Source organism: Phacochoerus africanus, chromosome 9 (genome assembly GCF_016906955.1).
Source record: "Phacochoerus africanus isolate WHEZ1 chromosome 9, ROS_Pafr_v1, whole genome shotgun sequence".
Taxonomy (NCBI): Eukaryota; Metazoa; Chordata; class Mammalia; order Artiodactyla; family Suidae; genus Phacochoerus; species Phacochoerus africanus.
Window position 1 is genome coordinate 98,723,269 of NC_062552.1, and position 12,061 is coordinate 98,735,329.

At 47.0% G+C, this 12,061-nt stretch overlaps 1 protein-coding gene across 4 annotated transcripts in view; it reads right to left on the reverse strand.

Moving 5' to 3' along the window:
- The window catches only part of DPF3 (double PHD fingers 3), a 270,031-nt gene that overhangs the window by 132,200 nt on the left and 125,770 nt on the right, over nt 1-12,061 (reverse strand). For all 4 annotated transcript variants that reach the window (XR_007136913.1, XR_007136912.1, XM_047795003.1 and 1 more), the window contains exon 3: nt 2,282-2,389. Coding sequence is in view for 2 of the 4 variants with exons in the window: in XM_047795003.1 (XP_047650959.1) it covers nt 2,282-2,389 (108 nt within the window). In the remaining 2 variants the exon portion in view is untranslated. The remainder of the gene's footprint in view (nt 1-2,281; nt 2,390-12,061) is intronic.

A 12,061-nucleotide genomic window follows, 5' to 3' on the forward strand; every position in this document is an offset into this window, starting at 1 on the left:
GGGAGGAAGTCCTAGGGATTTGATAAAATACAGATTGTAACTCAGCAGGTCTGGGGTGAGGCCCAAGATTCTGCATCTCTACCAAGCTCCCAGGTAACGCCTGTTCTGCTGGTCAAGACCACACCTGGAATGTAATTCTAGAACCACGCTGGCTAATACGGTCACCACGGGTGCTCGTGGCAATCGAACACATGAAATATGGCTGGTGTTAAAAGCATAAGATACACACTGGAATTAAAAAACAATGCCAAAATAAATAAAAGTTTGTTCTTAATTTTTAGATTTGATTATATGCTGAAATGATAATATTATCGATAGGTTAAATAGAAGCCATCGCTAAAATTAATTTCACCTGTTTCTTTCTCTTTTTTTGTCTTTTTAGGGCTGCACCCACAGCACATGGAGGTACCCAGGCTAGGGGTTGAATCAGAATTGCAGCCGCCGAATTCAGCCACCGGCCCCAGCCCCAGCCCCAGCCACAGCAACGCAGGATCTGAGCCGCATCTGCAACCTACACTACAGCCCACGGCAACACCAGATCCTTAACCCACTGAGCGAGGCCAGGGATTGAACCCGCATCCTCGTGGATACTAGTCAGATTTGTTTCTGCTGAGCCACAACAGGAACTCCTCTTTTTCCTTTTTTTAATGTGAAATGACACATGTGGCTTATAATCCCGTTCCAGGAGACTTGGCTCTTCCATACCTGCATCTCAGGGAGTGTGGGACAACCTGGGTCATCACCCTCGAGTGTCTGCAAGGGTCTGTACATTGTGTAAGACTATTTGAGAACTTGAGTGGAGCACCCACCCCTGACAAATAAAACTTCCCACAAGTGAAATCTGGGTGAAAGTGAACAACTGAAGCCTGCTTAACAATGGAACTGTGAGGAAGCATCCCAAACAAGAGTAAGCAGAGATTTTGCAGAGAAAACGCAGCCAAAGGAAGCCAGTGTGGAAAGGCAGGCGGGAGGTAACGTTGCCAAGCAGCCAGCCTTGCCAGGTTTGCGTTGTCTGGTGACAGTGGAAGGGGGGCATGTCGCTCTGCCTTTGCTTCACTTAACAGCGCTGTTGCCACCACTCTGAGTCACGTCCCAGCTCTGGCATCCCCCACACCACAGGTGCCCTTAAAACTAAGGACTTAGGGTAATCACTTGGCTTTGCTGCAACCCACAAAGTCTGAAGACAGCCACCTAGTCAGAAGTGTAATAACAGATCAGCAGTCAAGAAAATGGACTTCCTGTTGTGGCTCAGTGGTTACTAAACCTGACTAGCATCCACAAGGACGTGGGTCGGATCCCTGGCCTTGCTCAGTGGGTCGAGGATCTGGCGTTGCAGTGAGCTGTGATGTAGGTCACAGATTCAGCTCGGATCCTGTGTTGCTGTGACTGTGGCATAGGCTGGCAGCTACAGCTCCAATTCAACCCCTAACCTGGGAACTTCCATATACTACATGTTCGACTCAAAAATAAAAAAAAATTAAAATTAAAATTAAAAAAAAGGAAAACTAACCAATTCCTTCCACGTGGCCACGAAGCAATCAATATCACCTAGAGGCAAATTTTGAACTCAAACTTTCATTTCCATGTCCCAGATGGTCCTATTTTTTTTATTTCATTTTTTTTTTAAGGGCCATACCTGCAGCTTATGGAAGTTCCCAGGCTAGGGGCTGAATGTGAGCTGCAGCTGCTGGCCTATGCCACAGCCACAGCAATATCGGATCCTTAATCCACTGAGCGAGGCTGGGGATCAAATCCGCATCCTCATAGATACTAGTCAGGGTCGCTTCCACTGAGCCACAACAGGAACTCCCGGGGCCTATTTTTAATGACTGGCCCTTCTTGTGTGAGATGGGCTAGAAGTTCACTCCCATTGAGGGTGGGAGAGGGTACCCGGTGTACTGTTCTCCTTAGAAATATACAGTCTGGGATGAGATTTCTTTACTTGAAGTCACAGGAAGAATCACCCGGCCCAAAAGAGCTGCAGCTCCTTCGGCTCTGCTGGGAAAGTCATTCATCCTGGGCCTGTTCCCACCCGGTGCCTGCTGGGGCAGCAAGAGAAAGACAAAAGGAAGAGGAAGGCCAAAGCCACCCAGAGGAGGAGAAGCTTGGGGGGCCGGGGGACATGTGGATCTGTTTATTCCTGACACCACCATGTGGGCACCTCGCTCTCCTGAAAAACTCAGCGCTACTGACAAAGCAGCAAAGCAACCTTATCCTCGGCCTGCCCAGCACGTCCCGCCTCTCCCTTCACAGGCCTAGCCAAGCTCCACGGGGCACTGACCAGGTTTTATTTCCAGCAGCCGCAGCTTCGGATCCTCAGGCGGGTGCAATCGTCTCTTCTTACGCCAGCAGCGGGCAGGGTATGTGTACAGCTGGCCAGGGGCGAGGCCTGTGGACAGAGACAGTGTAAAGGTTAAAGGCTCCAAGCTGGAAGGGGCCTTGGACACCACCCTGTCTAACCTTCTCGTTCCCAGTGAGGGGAAAGTGAAGCCCAGAGGGATGAAGTGGCTTGTCAAGGTCACGCAGCTGGTAGGTGCTAGAGCCCAGGCAGAATCTAGGTCATCTGACCCCAGGACCCTTGCTGTCTGCTCTGCCCTGCTGTCTCAGTGAGCACATGCCCAAACGAGCCATCACTGTTACCCAAACCAGTGCTGCTCTCCCAGCCTGGGAAGACGATCAGAAGGCCCTCCAAACCACAAGGGGACTTTTCCAGATTTAACCTCATCGCAATGTTTCCAAGGCCGTGCATATCCAGCTACTGCCCATCAACTGCCCGTTCAAAGTGGAGCAGCAGAAGTCATTCTGTCTACATATGGACAGCCTGGGTTGGGAAACATTTCAAGGAAAGAGGATCCAAGAGCCAGATCTCCTATGCACTGGCTTTTTCCACACCGAGAGCAGCTGGAAGCTCACTGAAGCCAAAGGGAGCCATGTATAACTTCCATCAGAGTGTAAACCTGCTCCTGTGCCCAGGCTCCATGCCTGCACAGCCAGCACACCTGTACATCCCTGCCTACCTGCCTGGGCCTCACAAAAAGAAATGGGCTGAAGTCCAGTGGCTGGGCTTATGTATCACTGTCTCCCAACAAGAATCTCCACTTAGGAGTTCCCGTTGTGGCTAAGAGGGCTAAGAACCCCACTAGTATCCATGAGGATGTGGGTTCAATCCCTAGCCTCACTCAGTGGGATAAAGGATCTGGCGTTGCCTCAAGCTGCAGTGTAGGCTACAGATGTGGCTAGGATCTGGCGTGGCTTGACTATGGCTGTGGAATAGGCCAGCAGTGGCAGCTCCCATTTGATCCCTAGCCCAGGAACTTCCATATGCATATGCCATATGCCCCTTAAAAAAAAAAAAAATCTCCACTTAGATTTGCCCTTTGACACCAAATTTCCACACCTACATCATCTGTCATGCCGAGCACCCCATGAGGAGACTTCTTGCTCATCAGACAAGATTCTTGTGGCTCCTGTGACACACAATCTGGCAGTCAAAGGCTCTAGAGCAGCAGTGACACCCCCCCCACCACAACATACACACACTAGACCATAGTCTGTTCCCAGAGAAAAGGGCAGGGGGTGGAGGCTGAGGGGAGAGGAAGAGGGCTAAAGATGAGTTCAGGCCATTTGCAGACTTAAAAGGCTGCCCAATGCACCCCCAACTGACCTGCTCTCACAGTGAAAAGCTCAGGGAGGACAGAGACTCTGTCCTGTTCATGTCAGAATCCCCAGAACCAGAACTGTGGCTGACACAGAGAAGAATCAAACTAAACACTTGCTGAATGAATGAGTGAGTGAATGAGTGAATAAATGGATGAATGAGTATGTTCCAGTCCACTTTCATGGCAGTTACAACCCAGTCTTCTGTAGATAAACAGGGCACATAATAACTTTGATACAGGCAGCATCCCATGAGGGGGGCACTTCCAAGACCTAGGCCCATGGGTGAAAAACATCAGGACCCTATTTCCATCTGCTGTCTTCCATCTGGGGGCGTTTAAAAGTCAAGAGAATAAACTGGCTTCATTTTTGCATTTTTCAGAGAAAAATCTACAAAAGTTTCATGGCTATACATTCATTCATTCATTTTTCATTCCTACGTGTCACCTCTACCCATGTATGGGTTTGGGTCCAAAGCAGAGGCAACTATTCCAGCATTACAGGAAACAAAATTTTCAAAATCTTTTTATGTACTAAGTTTCATTTTTAATCACACAGCTGCTCCCACAGGTTACTAGGCTGTGAACAAGCTAGAGGTTCTGTCTCTCCCCCCTTTGATTCTTAGAAACCATTAAGGGTGATGGAGGCTACAGGCTCCAGAAAACTCTCTGATATTATAAGCCAGGGCTCATCATGTCCTAGAGTCATTCTCATACCTGACTTTGTTGTTAACTGCAAGATCTTCTACACAGTAGGAGGATCCTGAAGCTCTGACCAGACTTGTGGCTGATTTATAGAAAACTAAAGGAATCCAAAAAAAGCAGCTTGGTCTCCTTCCTAAATGTGGTTCAGTATTGACCTCTGTTCGAGGGAGGGCATCACTAGGAATAGTTGGATGTTTCTGGTGTTGTTCACTCCAAGGCCATGTCATCTCTCACCCTATAATTCTTGAAAGGTTACACTGAGTTGGACTCCCTTCCAGATGTTTTGGCTACTTCTGGGGCTGTGTTCCCAGAATCTCAGAGAAGGCCAAGTTCAAGGACTAGGCTACTGCTCCATATTCCAGAGCTGGTCCTATAATTCCTACCCATCTTGGGTTAGCAGTTCTTTATCCAGGCTGAAGCTAAAAGTCACCTAGAGAAATTAACACCAATGTCCCAGATCCATGTCAGACACACCCAGTTTGAAAGTAGGTGGGTGGGGGAATTGAACTTTATTTTAAGAACCTTGTAGATTGTTACAAAGTCTGACAAAGAATCTCTGGATGTCTAAACATCATTTAGTTACTGCCTGGATGTTCTCTCTGATTTATCAAGACTAGTCTAATGGTTTTTCCAGTAGGTCCCCAAGGGTCCCTGTATTTTTCCCAAGGTATTGCTATTAATTGTCTGCTTACTGGGTGGTCATCCCCACTGGTTTTATATGATCCAGGATGACAGGAACTTCATCCATCTCAAGTATCCCCAGTGCTCAGCACAGTGCCCAGCAGGCACTAGAAGAAATACTTATCAAAAGCGTTCAACCAGAACTGAACAAGCCTCAGAAATGCAGGGACTAGAGTTCCCATTGTGGCTCAGTGGTAACAAACCCAGATAGTATCCATGCAGATTTGGTTTCAATCCCTGGCGCTGTTCAGTGGGTTAAAGATCCAGCATTGCTGTGAGCTGTGGTGTAGGGCAAAGATGAGGCTTGAATCTGGCATTGCTGTGGCTGTGGCATAGGCCAGCGGCTGCAGCTCCAATTAAAACCCTGCTTGGGAGCTTTCATATGTCATGGGAGTGGCCCTAAAAAGACAAAAAAAAAAAAGAAGAAGAATAGAAAGAAAGGTGGGAGAGGGAGGGAAGAAGGAAGGAAGGAAGGAAAGAAAGAAAGAAAGAAATCCAGGGACTGAATGAACATTGGCCCCTGCTATTTCTGGCTCCAGGAGATGCCTCCACCAGCATCCAAACCACCCAAGAAGGACTCCTCAAACTGGCACAGAGTCCACCCCACACACCCCAGATGGAAGTGTCTGCCTTAGGCTCCTTCTTTCCCCACAGGCTGCTTCATGGTATCTCCAACCTGACCAAAAGCAAGTGAGTGAGAAGGAACTGGTCCAGACCAGCACACACCAAAGGTCTAAGTGACAAGAGGTAGAAATGATAATTTGTCCAGGTCCCCTGCCCTCCCCGAGACTGCACTTGTTGGTCATCTGCCTCAGGCCACTCAGTGTGTAGCTACAGGCTCCTTCCCCTGGGAGAGTTCATTTCAGTAAGGAGTTTGAATTCCAAAGGAAGGGACTGTCTCTACTTCATTCTTTAACTTTCTCTGGTGGATTGGAGAAGCTCCACGGTGTACAAGAAGAACGCAAGTCCTTAGACCGCTATGCCCTGTCACTTTGGAAATCTCATCACACCTTTCTGAGCCTGTCACCTGACCTGTAAGATAAGGGCATTAATAATACCTACTTTCCAAGCACTGCTGTGGGGATTAGGTTATATTCAAGAAGCAACTCTTTGTTTTTTTTTTTTTTTTTTTTTGGTCTTTTTAGAGCCACATCTGCAGCATATGCAAATTCCCAGGCTAGGGATCAAATCGGAGCTGCTGCTGCTGGCCTACACCACAGCCACAGCAATGCAGGATCCAAGTCACGTCTGTGACCTACACCACAGTTCATGGCAACACTGGATCTGTAACCCACTGAGTGAGGCCAGGGATCGAACCCACATTCTCACAGATATTCGTCAGATTCATTACTGCTGAGCCACACCGGGAACTCCAAAAAGAAGCTTTTTATAACCCTGAAGCTTTGTGCAAATGTCAGTTACTAATTATCATGAGTTAGCTGACTTAGACGAGCCTGGACTCTCTACCCACGTGGCATGACAAGGCCCCCACCGGGCATGACGAGGCTGCCTTTGCTCCTTTAGCCACAAGGGTGAAAACCGGCCTCCCTTTGATGTCTGCTTCAACTCGTATCAACAAGCAAATGGCCCCAAGAACTCTCTTGGGCCTCGCACCCGCTTCCTTGCCCTCCTCCCTAGGCTGACAGGCACCACTGGTGCCTTTATAGGGCTGCTGCCACATTCGGCCCTGAAGTTCCACTTACAGAGGGATGAGCAGAGCCCCGTGAGAGTTATGTTGTTTATCTCATTAGAACAGGAGGCACATAACTCAAAGCCCATGTGTGGTGGAGGGAGGAGGGAGGAGGGGGACGAGGGAGGAGGGTGGGGGGGGGGGGGCCCAGCCACAGCCAGAAAATTAACCTGAAGGAGTGAGCCAAGGGCAGGGTGGAGGGGAGATATGGAGGAAGGAACAGGGAGGCAGGAGACACAAGGGAGCACCAGTCCTCCCAGTAACCGAGGCCACAACAACCCCGCCATTCACACACCCCACTGAGCAAACTGCTCTGCTTTCGCTTTGAACTGCCACTCCAGGTACACTCATGTGCAAGCACAGGCATGACAGCCACACACGCACAAGCACACATCCACACAGGAGCTCAAACGCTGGCTCCTGGGGGGAGAACGGGCTCCATAGGAAAATCCAGCAAGATGAGCTTGATGCCTGTGCAGTCAGCAGACACCAGACAAAGTGCTTGTTACATGCATGGCCCACGTTCAGCAGGTGGGTGCTGACTGTTAGGGGGCATCTCTGACAGACACAGTAGGAGCCACTAGAATTCAGAAGATGAAATGAGATGGGAACAGATTTGAAAAGAAGAATCAGAGTGGCTTCCTCGTCCCCCCAGACCAGAGCTGAGCAAGGGCTGACTGCAGCAGCTGGGAGAGGTGGTCCCGTGGCTGCCATGATCCTTCCCTACAATAGAAAGCTCATGACTTCACAGGACAGACTGTCCCACTGTTGGCCAAGTCTTTTTGTGATCAAGAGTTTCGCTTTGCCCTTATTTTGAATCAAATTCCGATTAGATTGTTCCTGTTGCGTACTTATGCCAATTTGTCCACCTTCTGTCCCAAGAGTGGACAGGTGTCAGTTGCATCCCAACCATCCGTCCCATCCACCACTTGGATTTGAGGGAGAGCTAACTGAGAAAATGAAGAACTGGATGGAAACGGGAATTAGAGGAAGAGGCAGTGACGACACCTGCTCGTGAGCCTGGGATTTTCATCAAGACAGGGCATACAGTAGCTATTGAAAGGGGCAGATGGCTTCCTTCCAGGCCAATCCTACTGAACCAGAATATCAGAGATTCACCAAGGCAGGTGTAGTTTGAAAATCCCCCACACGAGGAACTTTGCACTGCATCCAATCTTCCCCGTATTTATTTCCCCAGGATGAAGCACATAATAGGTACTCCGTTAACGTGTGTGGCTGAAAATGCCAATTTGGACCAACTCTACAGAACTGGAGGGATGAATGATAAGCCCTGGGTAGAGACTGAGGGGCAGGGAAGATGTATTTCACAAGCACTTACAGCCATGTCATTTTCTGCCCTCCCCTCGTGGCTTATTTAAGAGCATCCCTAATCTCATGGACCACCGCTTCAGGGAGGCATTCCTGAACCACCCCAGGCTATCCCACTGCCTTTTCTCTTCCTTGAAAGACTGGAGTCCTGGGCACTCGGCACCACACATCAGCACTCTGTGTGGCTCTCCATCTGACTCACCGACCAGCCCCTTCCTGCCTTCCCTCCCATCCTTCTCTGTGAGCTTCCATCTAAGATTCAACTTCAGTATCCCATGTGCCAGGACTGCCCTGGAAAGGTAGACCTCAAATTCAGAAGGCCTCCTGCCTCTTCCAGCCCAGAGGTTCCCAAGCCCCTCACTGTCCTATCAACTCAAAAGCTGACCCAGTGACAGCAGCTAACATTTACTGAGCTCTTAATCTGTCCTAGGCTAGCACCTCATGGTCGCTCTTAACTCATTGTGACCACAAGCCTATGAGACATTTAAAGGATGAGAATAGTGAGGCTAACATGATTAAGTAACTGGTGCAGAGTCATAGAGCCCATAAGAGTAGCCTAGTGCCCAGGCCACACTCAAAACCTCTCCACTGAGCCACCTCACCGCTGGTCCACATGTAGCAGGCTTGAAACACAGAGTGCTGGGAGCTCCCTATGTGGCTCAGTGGTAACAAACCTGACTAGTATTCATGAGCACGTGGGTTCGATCCCTGGCCAACACTGGGTTAAGGATCCAGTGTTGCTGTGGCTGTGGCGTGGGCTGGCAGCTACAGCTCCGATTGGACCTTTAGCCTGGGAACCTCTATATGCCGCGGGTGCAGCCCTAAAAAGACAAAAGAAGAGCAAAGACAAGCAGAGTCCTGCCCATGAGGAAGCAGCTCCCCACGCACCAAAGCTCTCAGGAAAAGAACCCCTTGGTCCACTCACCCACTCCTATCAAGCTGCTTCTTGTGAAATTTATTTTTCCTTTCCTACCATGTCACAGACTAAAACTGCTCCTAGAGAAATGCATTCTGGTAATATAAAAATATTGTAGTTAGGCATATAAAATGTATGGAGAATTAGATACTCGCCAGGACATGCTTTCTAAATTTGCCAGAAGAAGAATTTTTTTCAGTGAAAACATTATAATGTGGGGGTTGGGGGAGCTCAGAAGTTATTGGATCTGACTTTTACCTGATACAAGAATTCCCTCTCCAATATTCCTGACTAGAGTCTCCACCTTGGCCTCTGCTTCAATAATTCTAGTCCTTACCCTTCCATGAAGCAGTCTACGGTGCTGTTGTTAGAAACACGCCCAGCAATCTCATCCACCACTAGTGAGAATGCAAAATGGTGCAACCCTATGAAGGAGAATTTGGCATATCTAGCAAAACTGCATATGGATTTGCATTTTGACAGAGAAATTCTACTTCTAGGAATCTATATCACAGATTCACATGCGAAAACACAAAAATATGCAGTCATTATAGTATTTTCAATACTGGAAAAAGATTAGAAATAATCCCATGTCCGTCTATAGGGACCTGGTTGAATAAACAATAGTATAACCACACAATGGACTATAATGAATCTGCTGACAGAGAGACAGGGAAGTATACACTGCAATGGGATGAGTGAAAAAAGCAAGCTGGAGAACAGTGTGCATAATACACTATCATTTCTTTAACAAATAGGGATATACACACATATTTATACACATACAAACACACATACATACATAAGGTGAGTGTGTGAGTTTGCATAGGGTTTTTTTTTAATGGAAAGATACACCAAAAACAAAGTTTTAAAAAAGTTATCTACAGAGCAAACAAAAACAAAATAATAGTAACAAGAAGAAATGAAAGATGTCTGTAGAAAAAGGAAAGGACCAAGGTAAAAGAATAGAGATAGAATAGAGCTAGACTCTCTCTGAATATACCATGCTTCGTAGATTTGCCTTTAGAACCATGTCAATATTCTATATAATTACAAAATTAAAATATAAGAGCAAGCACCTGGAAAGGGCCAGACATAGCTTTCCACCTGAGACCAAGAGAGAAGAAAATGAAACAAAAGTTTTCAAGACACCAGACAGGAGGCAATGAAGGACAGTAACCCTCAAGACACTGGAAATGAATAAGATGAGCGCTATGACTGCCCAAGTTTACTTCCGTGAGAGAGTTTCCAGAGGGCAGCCCAGGGACAGGGAACATGGGTAGAACCCAGATGACTTTCAGAGTCTAAGCTGAAGAGAAAGAGCTGAGCGTCTGGGAAGACCAAGGTGACTACAATTCAAGGAACAGAAGAGTAAGCAGAAGAGAGCTGCACAGAGGAAGAATTGTGGAGATCCACAAAGGGTCTCCTTCAAGTTTTCAGCTCAGAACTGATCAGTGCATGCTTGTGAGGAAAGAGCCACTTGGAAAGAACAGAGCTGTGAAGAAAAAAATAAAAACTTCAAGAAAGGAGTTCTCTTATGGTGAAGTGGATTAAGGTTCTGGTGGTGTCACTACAGCAGCTTTGGTCACTGCTGTGGCACAGGTTCGATCTGTCCTGGGAACTTCCACATGCCACCGGCACAGAAAAAAAAAAAAAACCAGAGGTGCACCTGGTGTGGACAAGGGGCTGGGAAGAGTCTGTTCCCACCAGCAAGTTGGGAAAGCCTCCTGGGTAGGGTACAGAGAATGGTCTTGCCTCACCAATGGGAATAATTAGCCCTAAACTAACCACTGCTCCAGTTCCACTTAACAAATCTTAAAATCAAGATAAGAAAAGATCAAGCTGTTTCTAGGTAACTTTACTGTGTCCCCAAAGTTTCAGAATATCTATAGGAATAAAAAATACACAGTTACCAGCAAGGTAAAATCTACTATGTTGGGCATCCGATCCAAAATTAAAAGGCAGGTAAAGGATTTCCCACAGTGGCTCAGCAATAATGAACCCAATGAGTAACCATGAGGATGTGGGTTCGATCCCTGGCCTTGATCAGTGGGTTAAGGATCTGGCACTGCCATGTGCTATGGTGTAGTTGGCAGACGCAGCTCGGATCTGGCGTTGCTGTGGCTGTGGCGTAGACCAGCAGCTGCAGCTCCGATTCGACCCCTAGGCTAGGACCCTCCATGTACCACAGGTACAGCCCTAAAAAGACCAAAAAAAGAAAAAAAAAAAGGCAGGTAAAGAAGCTAGAAAATATGACCTACAATGAGAGGGGGGGAAAAATCAATTGAAACCAACCTAGAATTGACACTGATATTAGAACTAGCAGCAAGGGAGTTCCCATCATGGCTCAGTGGAAATCAATCTGACTAGCATCCATAAGGACGTAGATTCGATCCCTGGCCTAGTTCAGTGGGTTAAGGATCCAGTGTTGCCATGAGCTGTGGTATAGCTCGCAAATGTCGCTCGGATCTGGAGTTGCTGTGGCTGTGGCCGTAGGCTGGCGGCTACAGCTCCAATTAGACCCCTAGCCTGGGAACCTCTGTATGCCGCAGGTGCGGCCCTCAAAAGACAAAAGACCAAAAAAAGACCAGCACAGTGGGGCAAGTTCAAACAGCCTAATATATGTGTAATAGGAGTCCCTAAAGGGAAGAGAATGAAGAAAAAATATTTGTAGAAAGAAGGGCTGGAAATTTTCAAAATTTAAAGAGAACTATAACTAAGCACAGGAAACATGGAAAAAACTACAGCAAGGTGCATCCTAATAAAAACTGCTCAAAAGCAGTGATAAAGAGAAAATATTAAAAACAGCCAGAGAAAGGAGCCATGTTGCAAATAGAAGAATAAAGATAAGGATGACCACTCATCAGAAACAATGCAATTAATTTTAAAAGATCTACTTTTAACATAAAGACTCAAATAGGTTAAAAGAATGGAAAAAGATAACACCAAATTAACACTAATCAAAAGAGAGCTGGAATGGCTATATTAATATCAGATCAATATTACAGAATAAAGAATAATTTTAAAAGGTCATTACATAAGGACAAAGAGATCAATTTATCAAGAGAAAATAACAATCCTAAT